A 25551-nucleotide genomic window follows, 5' to 3' on the forward strand; every position below is an offset into this window, starting at 1 on the left:
ATTCTTGAAGCAAACATCACACCGTCTGTAAAAAAGCTGAAGATGGAAAGAGGATGGCTTCTACAACAGGATAACGATCCTAAACACACCTCAAAATCCACAATGGACTACCTCAAGAGGCGCAAGCTGAAGGTTTTGCCATGGCCCTCACTGTCACCTGACCTAAACATCATCAAAAATCTGTGGATAGACTTCAAAAGAGCAGTGCATGCAAGACAGCCCAAGAATCTCACAGAACTAGAAGCCTTTTGCAAGGAAGAATGGGTGAAAATCCTCCAAACAAGAATTTAAAGACTCTTAGCTGGCTACAGAAAGCATTTACAAGCTGTGATACTTGCCAAAGGGGGTGTTACTAAGTACTGACCATGCAGGGTGCCCAAACATTTGCTTCGGGCCCTTTTCCTTGTTTGTTATTTTGAAACTGTAAAATATGGAAATAAAAAAGTAATCTTGCTTAAAATATTAAAGAAATGTGGCATCTTTAACTTTGTCTTTTGGAAATCAGGTCATCTTTTACTTGCTTAGCTATTCACAGTAACAGAAATTTTGACCAGGGATGCCCAAACTTTTGCATGCCACTGTATATACTTCTGAAGCCCAAGAACACAAGCTTTGCTGACTACAATCAAAAAAATCACCTGCCAACTTCAAGTCTATCCAAATAAACTATCTTAATTTGCACTCTTCAGAACTGCATCAGTCTCAACCTTCCCAACCCTGCTAAATACATTTCACACTCCATCTGCCTCCTATTTGCAATTCTGTCAGCCTATTTATGTCCTGCTGCATCAACTGGTATCATCTTCACTTTGACCACACCTCCACATTTGGTATCACTGGCAAACTTTGAACTTTTACTTGGAAATTCAAGGTCCATGATAGCATCACAAATCAAGACAAAGAAATTATCCCAGCACAGACCCCTTGTCTAACATCCTCCAAGCTGACCAACAAAATTTATCATCACATGCTTTTTTCTGTCCTTAAGTAATTTTTTCCCCATTCATATTAACACCAGCTCTCTTATTTCACAAACCTCATTTCTGGTATCCAGCCTTTATGTTGCACATTGTTAGAGGCTTCCTTATCATCCTAAAAGACAGTATCCTTGCAATCCCTTGTTCAACTTCCTTTTTAATGAAAAGCAATTAAAATAATCAACCATGATCAGCCTTTTCACAAATCCATACCACCCAAAGGCCTATTGTGTTTTCCACAATTATCATTCTTAAGAGTTGCCAATCCTGGAGTTAAACAAACTAGCCCGTATTTACTGTAATAGGAATATTCACACACACTCTCCCTAATCAGCGTCACATTTGACATTTTCCAATCATCTGGAACTTACCCTGAATTTAGGAAAGATTAGAAGAATATAGCAAGATTTTTATCCTATTTTATCCTTTTATCTCACATCAACCTCTTTTAATACCTAATATCCAAGCTATAGCAAGGTGTTTTATGCAAACCAGCATATGCTACATATTCATTTTCACTCTGTACTTTGTTCATTTGTGCCATTCTTTAGTCAATATCTTCTTTCTTAAAAAAAACTCTTGTAAAATACTCATTAAATACTCTAACCTTACCATGGACTTTGAAACATTTATCACTTCCTTTCTCCATTATAGATCCTTCACTTCATTATCCATAAGCATTGATAAAAAAAACCACAAGTACAACAAATCTAGAGATAACTTATAATCCCAGTGAAAGCAATGTGGGAATAGAAAATGTGTAGTAAATTAAGAAATTCAAAACAGCTTCATCAGGTGATGCATTATAAGGAACAAGGAAGAAAACAAGATCATGGGTAATTTATTAGTGAGTCACATAAATACTGATAATTTAAGGCTGGCAAACACTTTATTCTTATACCTGGCAAATTGGTCTATAAAGAGAATTAATATTCTTCAGATGTTAATGGTCACGCTGGGCATTCACAGAATCTTTAGTCCTTGCCACATCTCCAGGATCTGAAAAAGCTTTACACTCTAACACCCACCTCTTCTAATATGAACCAATGTCATTTCAAATTGCAAATAAGAGCAAATGTTAACCATAACAAATCTGTATACTTAATTAACTACTACTGAATTTTCAACTGAAATGGCAATAGACCAGATTTTCACAGATCACTGAGATCAGACACTTTGGAATGACCTGCAAATTTTGGCCATACAAAATTATGTTCACTTAGCCAGTCAAGGTGTCAAATAATTAATAAGTTATCAAATTACACTGCTTTCCATGAGTCATCAGGAATATATTACATTTCTTTGCCCTAGGGTGGTACATTTTTGTGAATTGTTCTGTGCATCATGTTAAAAATGTGCAATTGCACAAAAATCAATTTTAAAAATCAATGAACTAAATGCAAAACCTTAATAAGTGAAAAATCTGAGAATTTATCAGCTCAGCTCTTGAAGATAATCTTAGGCTATTTTATAATCATGTATCATCTAATTAAGCCACATTATTCATTTCAACATAGCTATCTATATTATTAAATTCCTCAAAGTTATTTCAAGTTAACACAAGTAATCCCCAGGTTATGTATGGCAGGGTTCTGTATTTGCGAATTGTTTGTAACATGTACAGTTTGCAGGTTGGAAATGCAGACACAAACTGACTTTGCAGGTAAGGGGAAAATGCCTGCAGCCCCACAGTTGCGAGCAAATCTATCCCGTCAGTATCCCAAATGCTCATTCCTATGCACAGGCTGTCAATAAGCAGGGCATTCATAAGGTGGGAGAACCTGTAAGTACATCCTTGATCATTGCCATTGTCTGGATTTTTTTCTAGTAATGGTACACAACATTGCATTTCTTTTACATTGGTATATTAGTAATAATGAAGATCTCAAACATCACAGGTACTGAAAAGACATCTGATTTGAATGTTGTCTCTCTACTAAAAGGCAGTCATCCCTCATCCCCAGCTTGATATCTGAGCACCAAGGATAAAATGAAATACAAAAGCAACTGGAAAATTTATTTTTTTAGCAAAAAATATTATTAGCCCAAAAATTATATGTAGAGCAAAATTATAGACACTAAAATTCTAGTTTAAAAATTCTCTTTCAGTCCACATAAATTCTGCTAATGATTAAATGCTCAAATACATCAAAAACCACAAAATGATATTAAATGGCAACTAATGGGAACTATAAACGTTCAAGCCAAAGGTACCAATTTATAAGAACCTCTGCAGAAGTGAATGTATGGGTAATAGAAACAAACCAAGATTTCCAACACCCAACACTGACACTATCTACTAGAGATTCCAGTATTGACAAATTAGTAAGCTTTGAAGTAGACCTTTATAATACAAATACAAAAAAAAACAATCCATATGTTTAAATTGGAAACAAATTTAAGTCTGCACTCCAACTGCAAAATATTCTCCCAACTTCTTCACCTACACATAACCCTTGATCTTGACTTGTCAAACAGTCACGGATATAGAGTCCTCTCAGATCTAGCAGATGTGAACAAGAGTGAATCAAACTACAATTTCCATATTTTTTTAAAAACAGGACTAGCTTACCAGTAAAGAAGTTCTTCTGAGCAAAAATAAAATGATACGTTGCTTTATATACTTCAATTTCACATTGCCACTCCTGAGGCATGTTCCATATCCTTTGATAGGTGGCATTGAGTTGAAACTAAAATGAAAAATTTGAATGCATTAATTAATAGAGCATAAAAATTCAAGAATCAACTGTATGATAAAACAAAATTCAGCTTCAGCTGAGTTATTGATGAGTAATGTTGGCAGAACTATAGTTACTTGCCATCACTGTCCTGTGGAACTGACAGCAATTGTATTGTTTCCATCACATGCACAGAAGCACAGAAATTAGAGACGAGAGGATGTGCTCCAATATTAAAGTCATCACCGACTTCAGTCTGTGAATGCAACTTCAGCTAACTGGTCATCACCTAGTACCCGAATTTGCCCAAAAGTTACCAATGGACCTTGCAATTTCTCTACTTTTATACTAACAAGAAATTCGAAGGTCCATTGGTAAAGAGTTCAATAACTTAAGAAGTCTTTCAAAAATGACTTTAAAACTAGCTCTAATTATTAACATTTGTAAAATTTATAATAACACATGAATTTAAAATCTTAAACTTATTTTGATTGTGACATAAAATATTTGAAAATGTTTCAATATTTTTATTTCAAGTTTACTTAGGCTATTTTTAATATTGGTTTTAAAAGCTTTTGACTCTTTTGAATCACTCGAACATTCAGAAGCACTGTGTGTTTCCAAAAATGACATTTGTCTGGTGGCATGACTTTGCAGGATAACAATTTTCTCATTTCCTGGACATGGTTATTTTTGGCCACCCCACATGGTGCCCCACCATCAAGGATTTATAACACAGGAAGCCTGCAACAAAGAGTTCTCCAGCAGTCTCTGCAAATTCCCACTGAGAGAATTGCAAAAGGTAGAATCCTATTTACTTTTACCCAAGGTCAGCAGTGAATACCGCCAGCCCATCTTTTCATGGCAAAACCTGCTTCTATTCATATTAGCAGTTCAAACAGCATTACTACTTCATTAGCAAATCAAAGCTATTTTGTTGTGTTGAATTAAAAAGTATTGTTGATGGATAATAAACTAAATTAATGCACAAATTGAAATTAATAAACATATATCCCTATAAAAACTATAACATTTAGAACACAGATACACTTTTGTCCCACTCAGTTCTTTCTTAGATTTATTTAAAATTATTACTAGCCCTAATTTTACTTTTTCATTAATATTTTTCTTTTAGCTCTTCAGTCCTATAGTTTATACCCTCATCTATAAATCTTTAACAGCAGCATGATCATCTTTTTAAAGGTCAATCGCCCATTGCTCCAACCTGGTAGGTGAAGAAGACAGTGAATGGGGCCATTGGAGATGGTACAACAGTGAAACATTAGACTCCTGGGGCATCAGGCTAATTTTGAACCAAAGTTTGATATAGAAGACAGGATTTCAATGAGTTTGAAAGGCACAGAGGAAAAAAAATCTTCATCAGCACTTACTAGCATACATTACAAAGGAAAGGGTCAAGGAAACAATAGGTAAGCTATGAGTACATATTCAACAAGCTAAGTAAAAACTAGCTATTATAGAAAAACAAGTTAAAGGGTAGGGATATCAGTTTAATAGTCTTACAGGTTTTTCAAACAAAATGATGAAAAGAATATATAAAAAAGAATAAAGCTGGGAGGTAGAAAATGTATCAATGGAAAAGTAACATGGCTGTAAGGATCATAGCTCAGATCAGTTATGGGAAAGATCAAAGATAGACCTGAAGTAATTATTTCCTGCTCTCTTTTTAAGACACTCTTTAAAGCAGCTTTTTGAAACAAAGCTCTTGGTCCCTTTGATTAAAGAGTCTTTAGTGGCTATGGGTCAAATTTGGCTTGGTCTCACATGCCACAGGAAAGGTGCGGAGTATGGAGTGATATTAGTCTGCAAAGTTTGCTTCACCAACTAGATTCAGCTTCATTACTGCTCTGACTGCTATCATGAAAAAGCAAACCTTGCTAACTTCAGTGTTTTAAACAGTTACAGTGCGATTTACTGAGCCTCTGTGAAAAAAGCTAGCAAGAAATTTGAATCTTTCTGAATGAATCATAATACTATGCAGCTAAAACAGCATGGATTGGTATTTCCAATTAAAAACTCCTTGCTTCATTCATTTCTTAAATGCATTTATTTTAATGCTAGGAGCATTGTAAGAAAGGTGGGTGAGCTTACAGCATGGATTGATAACTGGAAATATGATGTTGTAGCTATTAGTGAAACATGGTTGCAGGAGGTGTGTGATTGGCAACTAAATATTCCTGGATTTTGTTGCTTCAGGTGTGATAGAATCGGAGGGACAAGAGGGGGAGGTGTTGCGTTGCTTGTCAGAGAAAATATTACGGCGGTGCTCTGGAAGGATAGATTAGAGGGCTTGTCTAGGGAGACTAGTTGGGTGGAATTGAGGAATGGGAAAGGTGTAGTAACACTTATAGGGGTGTATTATAGACCACCTAATGGGGAGCGAGAATTGGAGGAGCAAATTTGAAAGGAGATAGCAGATATTTGTAGTAAGCTCAGGGTTGTGATTGTGGGAGATTTTAATTTTCCACACATAGACTGGGAAGCCCATACTGTAAAAGGGATAGATGGTTTGGAGTTTGTAAAATGTGTGCAGGATAGTTTTTTGTAGCAATACGTAGAGGCACTGACTAGAGAAGGGGCAGTGTTGGACCTTCTGTTAGGGAATTAAATAGGTCAGGTGACGGAGGTATGTGTTGAGAAGCACTTCGGGTCCAGTGATCACAATGCCATTAGTTTCAATATAATTATGGAGAAGGATAGGACTGGACCCAGGGTTGAGATTTTTGATGGGAGAAAGGCTAACTTTGAGGAGATGCGAAAGGATTCAGAAGGAGTGGATTGGGACAATTTGTTTTATGGGAAGGATGAATCTTAAGAAAGAAATTAGAAAAGCTAAAAGAAGATACGAGGTTGCTTTGGCAAGTAAGGTGAAAATAAATCCAAAGGATTTCTACAGTTATATTAACAGCAATAGGATAGTGAGGGATAAAATTAGTCCCTTAGAGAATCAGAGTGGACAGCTATGTGTGGAGCTGAAAGAGATGGGGGAGATTTTGAACAATTTATTTTCTTCAGTATTCACTAAGGAGAAGGATATTGAATAGTGTAAAGTAAGGGAAACAAGTAGGGAAGTTATGGAAACTATGACGATTAAAGAGGAGGAAGTACTGGTGCTTTTAAGGAATATAAAAGTGGATAAATCTCCGGATCCTGACAGGATATTCCCTAGGACCTTGAGGGAAGTTAGTGTGGAAATAGCAGGGGCTCTGACAGAAATATTTCAAATGTCATTAGAAACAGGGATGGTGCCAGAGGATTGGCGTATTGCTCATGTGGTTCCATTGTTTAAAAAGGGTTCTAAGAGTAAACCTAGCCATTATAGGCCTGTCAGTTTGACGTCAGTGGTGGGTAAATTAATGGAAAGTATTCTTAGAGATGGTATATATAATTATCTGGATAGACAGGGCCTCATTAGGAACAGTCAACATGGATTTGTGAGTAGAAGGTCATGTTTGACAAATCTTATTGAATTTTTTGGAGAGGTTATGAGGAAAGTTGACAAGGGTAAAGCAGTGGATGTTGTCTATATGGACTTCAGTAAGGCCTTTGACAAGGTTCCACATGGAAGGTTAGTTAGGAAGGTTCAATCATTAGGTATTAATATTGAAGTACTAAAATGGATGCAACAGTGGCTGGATGGGAGATGCCAGATAGTAGTGGTGGATAACTGTTTGTCAGGTTAGAGGCCGATGACTAGTGGTGTGCCTCAGGGATCTGTACTGGGTCCAATGTTGTTTGTCATATACATTAATGATCTGGATGATGGGGTCGTAAATTGGATTAGTAAGTATGCAGATGATACTAAGGTAGGTGGCATTGTGGATAATGAAGTAGGTTTTCAAAGTATGCAGAGATTTAGGCCAGTTAGAAGAGTGGGCTGAACGATGGCAGATGGAGTTTAATGCTGATAAGTGCGAGGTGCTACATTTTGGTAGGAATAATCCAAATACGGCATACATGGTAAATGGCAGGGCATTGAAGAATGCAGTAGAACAGAGTGATCTAGGAATAATGGTGCATAGTTCCCTGAAGGTGGAATCTCATGTGGATAGGGTGTTGAAGAAAGCTTTTGGTACGCTGGCCTTTATAAATCAGAGCATTGAGTATAGGAGTTGGGATGTAATGTCAAAATTGTACAAGGCATTGGTAAGGCTGAATTTGGAGTATTGTGTACAGTTCTGGTCACTGAATTATAGGAAAGATATCAACAAAATAGAGAGAGTACAGAGAAGATTTACTACAATGTTACCTGGGTTTCAGCACCTAAGTTACAGGGAAAGATTGAACAAGTTAGGTCTTTATTCTTTGGAACGTAGAAGGTTGAGGGGGGACTTGATAGAGGTATTTAAAATTATGAGGGGGATAGATAGAGTTGACGTGGATAGGCTTTTTCCATTGAGAGTAGGGGAGATTCAAACAAGAGGATGTGAATTGAGAGTTAGGGGGCAAAAATTTAAGGGTAACATGAGGGGGAACTTCTTTACTCAGAGAGTGGTAGCTGTGTGGAACGAGCTTCCAGTAGAAGTGGTAGAGGCAGGTTCGGTATTGTCATTTAAAATAAAATTGGATAGGTATATGGACAGGAAAGGAATGGACGGTTATGGGCTGAGTGCGGGTCAGTGGGACTAGGTGAGAGTAAGCGTCCGGCACGGACTAGAAGGGCCGAGATAGCCTGTTTCCATACTGCAATTGTTATATGGTTATATTTATATGGTTAAATATTATTAAAGTTACTCTTATCAACTTTAAATCATTTGATTTCCAGTTCTTCTAAATTGTACTTTTGTTGGCTTGGTGTTAAAATGACATTTTAATTTATGGACATCAAAATGCATACCCAGATCCTAGACAATTGAAAGTACTTTCCCTAATGTGAGCATCCAACCAGAATACATAAAGCTCTACATAGGCAGCCAAAGAGAGCACCAGGACAGAAATAATAATTCAGATTCACTAAAAGCATCTGTCCCCTATGAACTGGTCCAAAATAACAATGTTACTTGACTATTAAATTTACCAAAATTAGCTGTAACCTATAGCTTCAATTATGCAATAAAACTAGAATCAGAATAATTAAAGCAGAATGCAGTCAGATGTTCAGTGGTGACAACAAACTGCAAGGAAGTAAAGCAGTTTGGTCATTGGTACAGGTGCAGTAGGCAGGTAATAATGGGAAAATACATATTAACAAAAAAACCCAGTAAGTACAAGTAGGCGAAAGCACAGATGGAAATTGGTTCAAACTCCCAACATCGATGGTCTACCTGACAAATTACTTCAAACCATGACATCACAACAGCTCCTCACTTTGTCCTCAAACAGCAAACTTCCCTCTTTTGTCAGTGAGGAAAAGAGATGACTGTTGTGTTTAATCCCATTTTCCATTCACTGGATAATGAAAAAGACCACGCCCACAAAACATTTTCAGTAAATTTATTCAAGATGCAATCAGAAAGGGAAACAGGTCCACCCATCCATGATATTAAACAGGAGTTGATGAGATCGGATGAAGAACCTGGGTAAGACAGGCAACAAACCCAGCAAATGCCATTAGTCCTCAGCAATGGCTTGGGCTCATAATATCAGCCAGGGGCATCTGAGCACCACACCTCAGTGCTGAACAGACGCACTGTTCATCCCAGCCCAACCAGCATCAGCCCCACAAGCAAACCTGGTGCGCTGCTTCTGTGGTCCACTCCACACAAAACCGTTTAGACTCAGAGACTCAATCAAAACTAAGCCAAGTGACAGAGAGTTCACTTTAACCATTACATTACTGTGAATGCACCAACATAGGGCTGAGCCCTCAGCAAGGTTCCTGAGTGTTTCCTGTGTTTTGTTTTTGGTTCTTAGCTAATAGTACTTAGCCTTTTATTAACTTCAACACATTTTCTTTGGATGTATATTGCTTCCAAATATCCTCATTTCATGAATAATCATGGAATGTACATGTTGAGGGACAAGCCACTGAGTTACAAGATAAACAAATGAAGTAATGCAAAAATTACACGAGAAGACATTTGGTCAAAGAAGTTATAAGTAAAAATATCTTTCCTTGTGGGTTTAAGGCCCAGTGACTTTTTTCAAAAAAGCTCTGTCAACACTGGAGCAAAATATTGAGAAGAACATTACTTTGTTTTTCTCCCTATCTATAGTAAAAAAAAATAACTTTCAATTTGTCAATTTGTATAAAACACATTCCTACACACTCCAATACTGTATTGACCAAGTTATACTGGATTTCGTCTAATGACTGAACTTGGAACCTAAAGATCGTGTTGCTGGATATGAAGAGCAGGCCAATCTCACCCAAGAACAGAACAGACTGTAGCAACGACACCGCCTCAAGTAGTGTACTTTGTGGCCACAAGACTAACGATCTTCTAATAACTCACAGATCTCAAGATAGTGAATAGTCTTTCAATTTCTTTGACAATTGGAAGCATTTACTGTTGTGTATTTTATATTTCAGTAATATTATAAATATATAGTTTGATTAAGCATCCTTTGTTGCTCACATAATGTGTTGTGGGTTATACATAAAAGTACATAAATTTTTTTTTATTAAAAAAAAAGTACATAAATAGCATACATTATTCATGCAGGCCTCATTTAAAGTAAAAACAAACTAAACCCCTTCTCCTGGCCTACTGTCTTTATCTTGCAATTAGTTTTTATGTTTTGGAGTTACAAAAGGTAACATTTACGAACTGTTCAAATAGACTTATATAAATAAATAAAGTATAATTAACATGCCTTGCCATCTTAAAACTAAATGAAGTATTACAAAGTAAAATATACAAAAAATAGCAAACTTGGCATTACTTTTTCCACTCAGTATTTGTGAGCCCATTGAAATGAATAAGATGATGCAACTTTAGCGTAAACAGAGAAGTTGGATGCAAAATGCATCAGACTGCGATTCTCATCCTGCCTGTGATACCTTTACCTGCAGAGTTGCAAATCAAATAAGTTGACCAGCATGGAGCAGCCAGCTCGCAATTCAATATTGAATCGTTGGCTCTTGACTAAGAGGCAAATATAATCCAACTGATTAAATGGATAATCTTTTAGTATTACCAATTGAGGAATAAATAACAACTCTAACTTCTAGGATAACTATGGTCATCAAAGCTAAATTAAAATATTTCATATCCACTCAAGCTGATTCTCATCTGATACATACACCTTGGGAGGCCAAATGTAAGAATATACAGTAAATGCAGAATCCGTTGGTGTACTGATGTACAGAGGGATCTTGTGGTGCAAGTCCAGGACTCCCTGATAATTGCAGCACATGTAGATAGGCTGGTAAAGAAGGCACTTGCCTTCATGCTCAGAATGCTGAGTATAAAAACAGGGAAGTCATTAAGCCTCATTTGGAGTATCATGTACAATTCTGGTTACTGCATTACAGAAAGCTTGGGAGACACTACAAGTGAGGTTTCACAGGATGTTGCCTGGATTCGATTTGCATAAACTAGAAGAGGTTGCATGAACCTGGATTGTGTTCTCTGAAGCACCAGAGACTGATAGCATATAACATTATGAGGGGCATAGAGACTCTAGATAGTCATAGCCTTATTCCCAGGATGGAAAGTCACAAATTACAGCTTCAGATGGGAGGCAGAAAGTTAAAAGGAGATTTATGAGGGAAGTTTTTAAACACAGAGAGTGCTAGGTCCCTGGAACACCCTGCCAGGGGATCTGGTGGGAGCAAATACAATGGCAATCATTAAAAAGCATTTAGACAGGCAAATGAACAAACATGGAATGGAGGGATATAGACCATCTACAGGAAGATGGGATTGGGTCAAAGGGCCTGTTCCTGCGCTGTTCTGTTCTATGTTTATGTTCTACATTCAAAACATGGAAGTCTCCAATTACCATTGCATCTAAAAGATGGAATGGATGAAACCTTATCTAATACCAGGGTAGTGCTGACATAGTGCAGCATTATCTGTACTTAGGTAAGATTTCTGCAGTCAAATCAATTGAGTGGGATTTGAACTCACAATGAATCAAAATTGTGTATGTATGCCATGCTAGTAAACTTTCACATTACATTCAACCTTAACAGTTTTGCACCTAGAGTAAAACATTTACTAACTTCATATCATTTTAAAAAAAGCAAATAAATAAAATGTGCCAAAGCAGCAAGGAATCCAACTTAAAACATTGTGCAGACATTCAAAACTTAAATTTATCCAATGAACTATCAACTTTGACCCAAAAGCACTTAAATTTTGAAATTGGCTCCTTTGTCTGATAAGATTACTCAGAAAAGTTGAAAAAAACTCACAGCTAACATTTCTGCTTCCAACAGAGTTCTATACAGCATGCTACTCGTTGCATCCACATGGAGAAGCTGACCTTTAATAGTCGGTGAAAAGCCTATAGAATCAAAAACCAACATATGTTCAGAATTAAAATTGTAAACAATTACTTTGACCTTCCTCCAAAATATGGACAACTAATATAACATGCATACATATTGAAAAATGTTAAAGATGGCAGTTATTGAGAACTATGTTCAAATGAACTTTCCCAAGAGAAAGCAGGTAAGCTTACATGAACATACAGTGTATAACATAAAAGGAGCAAGCTATTTAGCAACCACCACGATTCCCAAGTCTGCTTTACTTTTAAATGAACTAACCCTCTGCCTCATTCATTTCTCACCCCTCCCACCACACCAAGTCCTGTAAATTCTGAATCCTTCAGTGCTCAAAAATCTATTTGTCTTAAATCCATACACAAACTGAGTATCACAACCCTCTGCAAGGAGTGAATGTCATAGACTACTGTTCATTTCAGTTCTCAATAGTCATCTTCATGACCTAAAAACAAGGGCCTTATTTCAGACTAGAGAAAACAGTCTCAAAGCATCTATAGCTTAATACAGGTTCACAATCCTTTATCCGAAATCCTCGGGGCCAGTTGCATTTTGGAATTCAGAATCTTTCGGATTTCAAAATCCCTCCTTATTGGTTCTGGGACCCCCCTGTGGATACCAAAAAATATGTATGATCTAGTTCCTTATTTAACCTGTCTCAGTGCGGGTAGACTTTAGGACCCAGCGGAGCTCCAGACCTACACACATCCTCCTGTATACTTTAAATCATCTCTAGATTACTTATAATACCTAATACAATGTAAATGCTATGTAAATAGTTGTTATACTGTATTGTTTAGGGAATAATGACAAGAAAAACATTTTATTTCCAACAAAAACAATCAATAAAACGTAAAAATATACAGCTTCAAATGAACCGAATCAAACACATGGTAAATGACTTATCGGAATAAATGTAGAACGTCACTGTCACTGTAAAACTTCAGTAAGTTGTCTTTCCATTTCTTTAAATCATATACAGTGGTAGTTCCGACTCCGTATTCTTCAGCAAGACACCGCAGACACACCACGATCAAGCTTCTGCAATAACTCCACTTTCTGCGTTATTGATAATGATAGATGCTTCATTCTCTTTTTCTCATTGTTACCCATAGGGGTATCTGCAGCTCTTTTTGACATTTTCACAGTGAAATTAAACACAAAGTCAACAGTGAACACAAAATATCAGCGAACAGCAAATGCACGTGTAACCAGTATGAGTAATGAGCCACAACTGATGTCTAGCGGCCTCTGCTCGTGCTGCCACGTCACACCTGAGTGACATCAGCTGTTGGCGAAAAAAACTTCCGTTTTTGGATTTCAGAATTTCCTGATAAGGGATTGTGGAGCTGTACCACCAATATCATTTTTATTGATAAATCTTTCATTCATTTCAACATAAACATAGGTCAGTCTTTCTTCAGCTCTCTTTGAAGGACAACTTCCCCCATTACAGGAATTAATCTGGTGAATCTATGTTTCACTGACTCAAGTATTCTCCAGATTAAGAGACAAATCAGATGGACTTGTTAATTTTTGAACTTCAAATCCCCATGCAATAAAAGCCCAACATACCAGTTACCTTCCCAATTACTTAATATATCTATGTTTTTACCTTCTGTTTTTCCCATGGACTTGCAAACTTGCATATCCCTTTGTATTTCAGCATATTTTTTCTCATTTTGAGACGCAGCACTGAATAAGCCCTTTTGGCCCTTCCAGTCGTGCCACCCAGCAACCCACTAAGTTAACCCTAGTCTAATCAGGAGACAATTTACAAAGACTAATTAACCTACTAATATACTTATTATTATATTATTAGTATTATTATACTAATAAGCATTGTTAGCCTTTCTATTAAAATGCATAAGCTCACATACCCCAACTCACGCCACCTCCATTTTTCACATAAATCTTAATGCTTAACTCTTTTTCTGGACTCTATTCTCTTGACACTGAATTTTTCCAGCTAATCACTTATCACCAAAAAAATTGGATATTGTTTTTTCATGTAATTCATTAATCTAAATTGTGAATAGTTAAAGATCAAGTAATGGCCCTCAAATTTAATAGACACAAGGTAAAATGGTTTTATCCTATTTTAAAATTTAAACACATCCTTACCATTTTCATCTACAGTCATGGGAACATTGACTTCCAAATATGAACCTGCTCCAACATTTACATGTATGGCATTGGTCTCCTAAATAAACAAATATTGCAACATAATGCATCTTTGATATCCAAAATATATGCATTAAATCAAAGCAATTACATTTAAACATTAAAAAATCTCTCACCTAAACCTAGAACATAGAAAATCTACAGCACATTACAGGCCTTCGGCCCACAATGTTGTGCTGACCATGTAACCTACTCTAGAAGCTGCCTAGAATTACCTTACTGCATAGCCCTCTATTTTTCTAAGCTCCATGTACCTGACAGTCTCTTAAAAGATCCTATTGTATCTGCCTCTAAAACCTTTGCTGGCAGTGCATTCCACACACCCACCACTCTGTGTGTGGAAAAACTTACCTCTGACATTCCCCTTGTACCTACTTCCAAGCACCTTAAAACTATGTCCTCTCATGTTAGCCATTTCAGCCCTGGGAAAAAGCCTCTGACTATCCACATGATCAATGCCTCTCATCATCCTATACACCTCTATCAGATCACCTCTCATCATCCGTCGCTCCAAGGAGAAAAGGCCAAGTTCACTCAACCTATTCTCACAAGGCATGCTCTCCAATCCAGGCAACATCCTTGTAAATCTCCTCTGTGCTCTCTCTATAGCATCCACATCCTTCCTGTAATGAGGTGACCAGAACTAAACACCTCTAAAATTTGTTGAGTTCTGCTCTAGTTAGCCTACTAACAGAAGTATAGTGAAATGAAAATGTTTCTTTCAGATTTTTGACATGTTAATGTTTCCCTTTCTTCTTATTTGTTAAATAACAGCTAAAAATGAATACATAGGAGATAAAATAACAAATTTTCTGAATCTATTATGTACAGCTGCATAATTCTGCTGAACGAGAAGACCTCCTATAAATGGGCCCATAGACTGATTGTGTCTGAATACACAATTAATAATGTATAAATTGGGCAAAAACCTTTGGAAAAAAAAGCACACGATGAACCATAAGTTACTGAATGATTGGTATGTGATTACCATTTTTCATCCTTTCTGCAATGCTTTCTTAAATTACTGCACTTCCTTTCATTCAACACACAATGCATTGCCATTGCTGACAAGGAGAGCTTTTAATTATTCATCTCTAAAGCCACTTAATGTGACAGTGAATTATCTTCTTCAGAAATCATTCACTGGTTCAACAGAGCGAGGTTTAAAAAGAGCTCAGGACCTTTTAGAACTATTAGCTGCAATCGTAATGATCTAATCGGCACGTGAGCTGATAAAAAGAAGCAAGGTTTAAGCGAAGTAACCATTGTTGGCGAAACTGGAGCTGGATGCACTCAGGATCATCCGGGAGACTGAAATCCTCAGAGACATTTACTGAGGTGGTCACAACCCAGACTACAGGCAGTATATGGAGAAGTGAGGTACAGTCAGTGCAGGGTTCCCATTGGTCATCCCCCTCAGGGACTGCTCAGTGGGACTGGGGGGATGATCTACAAGAGCAGAGCAGCAGCCCAGCTGGTGAAACTGTGGCCAGCTCTGAGGTTCAGCAGGAAAGGATAAAGTCAGACAGAGCAATAGCGATACGAAACTCAATAGTTACGAGGACAGTCAGGAGATTATGGCCGCAGAAGAGATGCCAGGATGGGGTGTTGCCTCCCAGATGCTAGGATCGAGGAATGCTCAGAGCAGCTGCAAAAGTTTCCCAAGAGGGAGGGTGAACAGCCAAAGGTTATGGTGCACATTGGCAGCAATGACAGAGGTAGAAAGGAGGGAAAAGGTCCTGTGTCGAGTATAGGGAGTTAGAAAAGAGGCTATAAGAGCAGGATCCCCAGGGTAGTAATGTCTGGATAACTCCCAGTACCACGTGCTAGTCAGGGCAGAAATAGGATGATAGTACAGATGAATAGGCTGAAGAACTGGTGCAGGGGGCAGGGTTTCAGATTTCTGGTTCACCAGGACCTCTTTTGAGGAAGATATGACCTGTACACGAAGGATGGGTTACACCTGAACTTGAGGGGGAACCAATATCCTTGCGGCTAGGTTTGCTAGAGTTGTTGAGGAGCGTTTAAACTAACCTGGTAGTTTATAGGGCTGAGAATGGCAGAAGGTATACTAGTCGATGCACTGTGTAATGAGACTGAGATAGGACAAGGAATGAGAATGGGGCAAAATTTCAATCAGTGCAATGAACTGAAGTGTAACATGGGACAAAAATCAAAAACTATGAATTATATAGGACTGAAGGTATTATATTTGAATGCACTCAATATATGGAATAAGACTGATGATCCTGTTGCACAGTTAGAGATGGGCATCACCAAGACATGGCTGAAAGATCATAGTTGGAAGCTAAACATCCAAGGATACACATTGTATTGAAAAGACAGACAGGTAGACAGAAAGAGTGAAGGGGCTTTGTTGGTAACAAATGAAATTAAATCCTTCGAAAGAGGTGACACGAGATCAGAAGTTCCTTGTGAGTAAAGAAACTACAAGGATAAAAAGATACTGATGGCATTTATATACAAGCTTCCAGACAATAGGTAGGATGAGAGATATAAATTACAATGAAAGCTAGAAAAAGCATGTAGTAAGAGCAATGTTATGATAGTCACAGGGGACTTCAAAATCAGCAGATTTGGAAAACAAGGTTGGTGTTGGATCCCAAGCGAGGGAATTTGTAGAAAGCCTATGAGATGTCTTCAGAGCAGCTTCTGGTTGAGCTCACAGGGAAAAGGCAATTCTGGGTGGGGTGTTTTATCATGAACCACATTTGATAGAGAGCTTCAGTTAAAGGAACCCTATGGATCAATGATCATAATATGATAGAATTCACTCTGCAGTCTGAGAGGGAGAAGATAAAGTCAGATGGATCAGTATTTCAGTAGGGAAATTACAAAGACATGAGATGGAGCTGGCTAAAGTTGATTGGAAGGAGGCACTATGAGGGATAACAGCAATGAATGCAGTTTCTGGGGGCAATTCAAAAGGTGCAGAATAGATACATCCTAAAAAGAAGTGAGGCAACCATAGCTGACAAGGGAACTCAAAGACAGCATAAAAGGAAAAGAGTGCAAATAATACAGCAAAAATTAGTGGGAAATTGGAGGATTGGGAAGAAAAGGTGACTAAAAAGACATAAGGAAAGAAAAGATGAAATATGAAGGTAAAGTAGCCAGTAATATAAAAGAATACCAGAAGTGTTTGTAGATATATAAAGAGTAAAAAGGGAGGCGAGAATGAATATCGGACCTCTGGAAATAGACGAGTTAGTAACGGGGGACAAAGAAATAGTAGATGAACTTCATAAATATTTTGCATCAGTTGTCACTGTGGAAGACACTAGCAGTATGCCAGAAATTTGAGACTGTCGGGGGCAGAAGTGAGTATAGTTACTGTTATTAAGGAGAAAGTGCTTGGGAAGCTGTGAGGTCTGTAGATAGATAGATAAGTTACCTGGACCAGGTGGACTACAGCTCAGCATTCTGAAAGGGGTAGCTAAAGAGATTATGGAAGCGTTAGTAATATCTTCCAATAATTACTGGATTTCTGGACAGTTCTGGAGGACTGGAAAATAGTAAAAGTCACTCCACTCTTTTTAAAGGGAGGGAGGCATACAAAAGGAAATCATATGCCAGTTAGCCTGACTTCAGATGTTGGTGTTTATTATTAAGGATGAGGTTCTGGGTACTTGGGAGACACATGATAAAATAGACCACAATCAACATGATTTCCTTCAGGGGAAATCTTGCCTGACAAATCTGCTGGAATTCTTTGAGGAATTATCAAAGATGCAAAGGGACATGGGAGTCCTTGTGCAGGATTCCCTAAAAGTTACCTTGCAGGTGATAAAGAAGGCAAATGCAATGTTAGCATTCATTTTGAGAGAACTGGAATGTAAGAGCAAGGGTGTAATACCGAAGCTTAACAGGGCATTGGAGTATTGTGAGCAGTTTTGACCCCCTATCTCAGAATAGATGTGCTGACATTGGAGAATGTCCAGAGCAGGTTCAATAGAATGATTCTGGAAATGAAACGGTTAACACATGAGGAGCGTTTGATGGCTCTGGGCCTGTACTCACTGAAGTTTAGAACAATGAGGGGAGATCTCATTGAAACTTACTGAATATTGAAAGGTCTATATTCAGAGGATGTGGAGAGGATGTTTCCAATAGTGGGTAAGTTGAGGACCAGAGGGCACAGCCTCAGAATAGAGGGACATCCATTTAGAACAGAGATGAAGAGGAATTTCTTTAGCCAGGGGATGGTGAATCTATTTTGCAATGGACAGCTGTGGAGAAGTTATTGAGTATACCTAAAGCAGAGGTTAATGGGTTTTGATTTGTCAAAGGTTACAGTGAGAAGGCAGGACAGTGGAGGAATAATACTTTTTGCTGTGTCTTGCTTGGGGACCAGGAAATACTGCAATGACTGTTTCAATGCTTAATCTCGGATCTGAATAGTAAATTAACAGCTTATAACAACCTGGTAATAGTTAAATGACTGCCAGATAATTTTTATTGTCCTCAGTGCTAACAACTAGACATAACGATTTTCATTCCTTTGGGCAATGAATTCTTTTTGACTATTTTAATCCAAAAATATGACAACTAACTTAACAGTGTCCTGACGAAGGGTCTCGGCCCGAAACGTTGACAGTGCTTCTTCTTATAGATGCTGCCTGGCCTGCTGTGTTCCACCAGCATTTTGTGTGTGTTGTTCAACTAACTTATTTTTCCATTTTTCATGCACTTATCTGTGACTGCATATGAATTCATAAGAAAACAATGGCTTTATAATACAAGGTTTCATTTTGTTCCAACTGCTTTGCTTAACAAAATTTATCTCACTTATTAATGTAAAAGTTAATTTTAAAGAGTTGTAACCAGCTTATCAAACTAGTAATCATGAAGTTTTGATCCAGAGCTAATGCAACAACAATCTTCAAGGACTCAGCAGCAATTCCAATTTAACTCAATACCTGGACTCCAAGGGAATCAACCATCTGTCCTCATCAAAATTAGTAATATAACAGGTGTTACAAATCTTTCAGATGTTATCACTTGCTATGCTTTTTAATTAACTTGCCACTTGTTTCTGGTATATGATGTAACTGAGCAATATAAAATCAAGTTGATTGTTCTTACCCGGTTCTTTGTAAAAAGCAAATCAATAGTCGCATCTGCAATGATATTCATGCGCAATTCGAATGCTAGAATTTGCCGTGGTTTTCTAGGTTTTGCTGGTTCAGTAACTTTCAACTTCTGATAATCAGCTGGAAAGAAAAACTTCCATAGACATTCCCTGTAACAAAACAAAGCATTTTAAACATCAATTTTATTTGCAAATAAGAAAAGGCCAACTATACAGAGGTTAGATAAAAATAAGATGTTTGTTTCAGGCAATATTATTTTAACTTTTCTCAAATATTATGTACCATATATGTACAGATTCTACAAAGTGGTCAATACTCACTTTTATTTAAATAAAAACAATTCAGTTCACTTTATTTTTTATTAGAAAGCTAAAAATCATTTAGACATCTTTATCAACTTAATGATCATCAAAATTTCAAAGATTATTATTATCATCCATTTGCTAATTCTTTAATGAAGTGCAGATATTCAGGATCCCAAAAGTACTAAATATATTCTACTTGTTAAATAAAAACAACTTATGCAAGCAAACACAAATGCAATTATTTACAACAGCATTTGCATTTATCTACCATCTCCAACAAAATAAAATCAGATCTCCCCAAGGGGAAACATTAATGCCAATGTCAGTAAAACGGATAGAGAAACTATTTCATCTGGAGATGAAATGCAGAATGAGGGTTTTGATCTTAAAATTGGAACTATATCATCCAAAATTAAAACAAGTCAGCCCTTTATCCCATTAGGAATAATGAAAACCTTGTCTTAATTTTGCCACTAAAGGGTGTAAAAGATAAACCTGAAGTTTAAAATAGCACTAATACTGATTTATACTTATTTTCCCTATATTTATCAAGGATTATTAGAATGGGCATCATTTTGGAAGGAATTAAGGAATCAGGATATGTTAGAGATCGTGCAGATAAGTGACTTAAAGGATAAAACTACAGATGAATTACATTTACAAAAACAATGAGTAAGTAAAAATATCACATCTCTATTTGTATTCGAAAGAAAACCCAACAACGGAAGGTGGAAAACTAACACTATTTCCAGATTTTAGGAGCAGAAGTAGATCACGATTAGTGAGCAAAAAAGCAGATAGCTTAATGACAGCAGAAGGCAAAAGTTATGAACAACTTACACAAAAAACATAGATTAAAACATCAACATCTACAATCAAATATTGCAACACTGAAGTTGAATGCAATTTTAAAGCTGAAGATCATAATTAGATAGATTCTATTGATATCTTTATAAAAAACCGAAGGAAGTAACAAAGACTAGAGGCAGCTTTACAGCAAATTTAGTAACTTTGCAAGTTACAAAACAGGAAACATACTATATGCAATAAGCATTGTCATCTAAATCAGATGAAATATCCAGAGGAATATATTAATAAATAATTGCAAGGGTTTTATGAATAAAACAGGAGGTTTTATATTTATAAATAGACAATAAAGAATCCAAAAGTTGGGTTAAACATACAAAACCTTGGCTGCTGATCATAGAAGCTCTGGACCCCATACTACACTAGAGATACAAAGACACTGACAAAACTGCAAAAAGAAGGATTCATAACATGGAGATTCATAAATTAAGAAATTGTATCTGAACATCCTGGGAATATTTGTTCTCTACATCAAGGTTGAAGAGTGATCTAATAGAGACTTTATTAAAATATGGCTCGATTAAAAGATGCTTAAATTTAGGAATATGGTCAAAAATTAGCAGCTATAAATAAGATACCGGTAATTACTAATTCTAAAGAATTCCAGTAATCTGATAATAAATTCAGGATAAGCTTCTTTATCCTGAGTTTGGTGAGAATACAACATTTGCTAGCACATTTAGTTACAAAGCAACTACTATGAACTAGATGGGAACATGAGAAGATAATTTTTTTTAATATATTGGGAAGAAAATAATACCAGGATGTGAAGAGGCTGAAGCAGCTTATGCAGTGTCTTTCTTTCTTTTTAAATCTTTTTATTGATTTTGAACAAACATAAATGAAACATTGAGTACAAATAGCTTGAGAGTACATAATTAATAGGTTAAGGTATAAATACAAATTGTTAATAATCTATATATAATAACCTCCCAAACTCATAGTGGTTACAGAAAATGGAAAAAATAAGAAAAACCCCCAAAAAAACAAAAAAAAACTAACCTAACCAACATGGGCCATTGCATTATATCAAATATACACAATACCGTTAATAACTGCACACCTCTATCCAAATAATTTTAAATTTTAAGAATAAGGTTTAGGACAGTGTCTATAAAAAGTGTTCCCCCCCCCCCCCCCCCAACAACTTGGAAGTTTTTATCTTTTATTGTTTTAAAAAATTGAATCACACTGGATTTAATTTGACTTTTTTGACACTGGTCAACAGAAAAAGACTCGTCCATGTCAAATTGAAAACAGATCTCTGCAAAGTGATCTAAATTAATTACAAATATAAAATGCAAAATAATTGACTGCTTAAGTATTCACCACCTTCAAGTCAGTTTTTAGTAGATGCACCTTTGGCAGCAATTACACAGCCTTGAGTCTGTGTGGATAGGTCTCTATCAGCTTTGCACATCTGGACACTGCAATTTTTCCCCATTCTTCTTTAAAAAATAACTGCTCAAGCTCTGTCAGATTGCATGAGGATCATGAGTGAACAGCTCTTTTCAGGTCCAGCCACAAATTCTCAGCTGAATTGAGGTTTGGACTCTGGCTTGGCCACTCCAGGACTAATTTTCTTGTTTTTAAGCCATTGCTGTGTTGCTTTGGCTTTATGATTAGGCTCACTGTCTTGCTGGGAAACAAATCTTCTCCCATGTCGTGGTTCTCTTGCAGACTACATCAGGTTTTCCTCCAAGATTTCCCTATATTTTGCTGCATTCATTTTACCCTCTACCTTCACAAGCCTTCCAGGGCCTGTTGCAGTGAAGCATCCCCATAGCATGACACAGCCATCACCATGCTTCACGGTAGGGCTGGTGTGCTTGATGTGCAGTGTTTGACTTATTCCAAACATAGCATTTAGTCTGATGGCCAAAAAGCTCAATTTTGGTTTCATCAGACCATAGAACCTTCTTCCAACTGATTTCAGAGTCTCCCATATGTCTTCTAGAAAACTCCAGAGGATACTACATGTAAGTTTTTTTTTCCAACAGTGGCTTTCGCTTTGCCACTCTCCCATAAAGCTGTGACTGGTGAAGCACCTGGGCAACAGTTGTTGTATACGCAGTCTCTCCCATCTCAAACACTGGACTAATATATAGCTTTGGTTACCCTGTAATAGGAAAGACATGAGGGCCTAACCTTCTAGGGAGAGGCTGGGTAGGCTAGGAGTTTATTCCTTGGAACATAAGAGAATGAAAGATGACCTCACAGTAGTGTATAATGGACATGCCAATCATAGAAAGGGTAAATGCAAAGTCATTTTCCCAAGGAAAAGAAACCAAAGATTAGAGGACACAGGTTAAGGTGAGGGGAAAAAAGTTTAACAGAGACCTGAGGAGCAACTTCTTAATGCAGGGATGATGCATGTATAGAAAAAGCTACTAGAAAAAAGAGTTTAGGTAGGCACAATAACAATATTTAAGAGAATTTGCATAAGCACATGGACAGGAATCACTTAGAAAGATATGAACTAAATGCCGGCAAATGGAACTAGCCTAGGTGGGCAGCATGGTCAATATGGACAAATTGAGCTAAAGGGCCTCTTTAATGCAGTATGACACGATAACTGTAAGCATTTAGGAGGGCAAGCAGCATCTAAAGAAATAAAAAAGTTGCCTGACATGAGGCGCATTTCCAATTTATTTTGTTTTTTAAACATAAAATCTATATCTAGTGCTGCAAAATTCACACTGTTAAATAATCTGAAGGTCAAACACGTGACCAGCATCCTGCAGTGAGGTCCACAGTTGCAGACCTGATGTGAGCAAGTCTGAGAATCTAGGGGCAAGGACAGGAGGCTTGGAGCCCTGCCTGGGTGGGTGGGAGGGATGGGAAAATTAAATTGAAATGAATTGCCTTTATTACTTACATTTTTCAAATAAATGAGGAGTAAAAATCTTTACATTATGTGTCCATTCAAATGTAATATTATAGTAATTTATAATAAATATTATGTACAACGAGATAGTCGATATAACATAGAAATACAGTAGCGTCAGCACGAATTAAGCAGTCTGATGACCTGGTGGGAGAAGCTGTCCCGGAGCATGTTGGTCCTGGCTTTTATGCTGTGGTACCATTTCCCGGATGGTAGTAGCTGGAACAGTTTGTGGTTGGGTGACTTGAGTCTCTAATGATCCTTCAGACCCTTTTTACACACCTGTCTTTGTAAGTGTCCTGAATAGTGGGAAGTTCACATCTACAGATGCACTGGGCTGCCCGCACCACTCTCTGCAGAATCCTGCGAATGAGGGAGGGACAGTTCCCATTCCAGGCAGTGATGCAGCCAGTCAGGATGCTCTCAATCGTGCTCCTATAGAAAGTTTTTAGAATTTGGGGGGCCATACCAAACTTCTTCAACCATCTGAGGTGAAAGAGGCACTGTTTTGCCTTTCTCATCACACAGCCAGTATGTACAGACCATGTGAGATCCCTGGTGATGTTTATGCCGAGGAACTTGAAACTATTCACCCTCTCAACCCCAGATCCATGGATGTCTATAGGGGTTAGCCTGTCTCCATTCCTCCTGTAGTCCACAACCAGCTCCTTTGCTTTTGCGACGTTGCCAAAAACGGGACTTGTTTTGCTGTTGTCTTGTTTTGTTTGGTTCTTCTGCTGTTGTTGTTGCTGCTTATGTTGTTCTGTGAAGCATTATGGGCATGCTATGTTTGTGCTGGAATGTATGGCAACACTTGTGCTAATGCAAAGACTGTATTTCATTGGATGTTTCAATGTACATGTGATGAATCTGAAATGAGGTAAAAATTCAGCATAGAAAAAGTAGTGAAAGGAATTCCATTTAAAATGGTTTTAAACAAATGATGCAAAATTCACAAAGATCATTTTGCATGCCACAGTTCCCGGATTGCATAGAAGGAGAGAGTGTTTAAAGGTAGCAAGCAGGGGTAGTTGGCACACTTTGCATGATAAGTTACTATGCATAGATAGGCACTCGACTTTGACACCAACTTACTGTCCTCTACTGTGCCTATTGTCTTGTTTTTTATTGTAATACCTGCACTGTTTTGTGCACTTTATGCAGTCCTGGATAGGGCTGTAGTCCAGTGTAGTTTTTTTACTGTGTTGATTTTACGTAGTTCAGTGTAGTTTTTGTACTGTTTCATGTAGTACCATGGTCCTGAGAAACACTGTTTCATTTTTACTGTGTACTTTACCAGCAGTTATGGTCAAAATGACAATAAGAACTGACTTGACTTGACTTGAAAGATAGATAAACAGATGGATAGTCACCTTTCAAATCTACTCAGCATTTTTTCTCCAGTCCTGCTGAAGGGTTTCAGCCCAAAACGTTGACTGTACTTTTTTCCATAGATCTCCAAATCATTCAGGGGGATGAAAGGTTGATAGAATGGACATATTCTGAGGTACAGTAGTTTCACCCAAGATATATATAACCATATAACAATTACAGCACAGAAACAGGCCATCTCGGCCCTTCTAGTCCGTGCTGAACGCTTACTCTCACCAAGATGTAGGACACAGCTAACTGGGTGACTGTCAGGAGGGGGAAAGGGGATAGGCAACTTGTGCAGAGTAACCTTGTTGACTGTTACGCTCAACAACAGGTATATCACTTTGGATACTGATGGAGAACAGAGGGAAGTCACAACAGTTCGGGTCTCTGACACTGAGTTTGGCTCTGTGGCTCAGAAGGGAAGGAGGAAAAGAGGCACGTGATAGCAGAGTCATTCATTAGGGAAACAGAAAGGAGGTACTGTGGACAAGAATGAGATTCCCAGATGGTATGTTGCCTTCTGGGTGCTAGGGTCAGGTACATCTCGGATCAAGTCCTTAGCGTTGGTATCAGAAATTGTGATGGTACGAATTGTGATGGTATCAGAAATGATCTGGCAAATGGGCTTTGGTACAGGCAGTTTTCAGGCAACGTGGACTTATTAAGTCTAAGGCCTTCAAAGTGAAATTTTGAGAGTACAGTGTATATATATTCCTGTCAGAATAAAAGGAAAGGATAACAGGTTT

At 37.5% G+C, this 25551-nt stretch overlaps 1 protein-coding gene across 6 annotated transcripts in view; it reads right to left on the reverse strand.

Annotated features, from left to right (window-relative positions):
- kiaa1109 (KIAA1109 ortholog) overlaps positions 1 to 25551 on the reverse strand; it is a 447188-nt gene that overhangs the window by 348423 nt on the left and 73214 nt on the right. For all 6 annotated transcript variants that reach the window (XM_073042844.1, XM_073042847.1, XM_073042845.1 and 3 more), the window contains exons 12-15: positions 19362 to 19518; positions 14196 to 14274; positions 11979 to 12070; positions 3550 to 3667 (exon numbers count right to left, since the gene is read on the reverse strand). In XM_073042844.1, the coding sequence (XP_072898945.1) occupies positions 3550 to 3667; positions 11979 to 12070; positions 14196 to 14274; positions 19362 to 19518 (446 nt within the window). The remainder of the gene's footprint in view (positions 1 to 3549; positions 3668 to 11978; positions 12071 to 14195; positions 14275 to 19361; positions 19519 to 25551) is intronic.

This window comes from Hemitrygon akajei, chromosome 4 (assembly GCF_048418815.1).
Source record: "Hemitrygon akajei chromosome 4, sHemAka1.3, whole genome shotgun sequence".
In the NCBI taxonomy this organism is placed as follows: Eukaryota; Metazoa; Chordata; class Chondrichthyes; order Myliobatiformes; family Dasyatidae; genus Hemitrygon; species Hemitrygon akajei.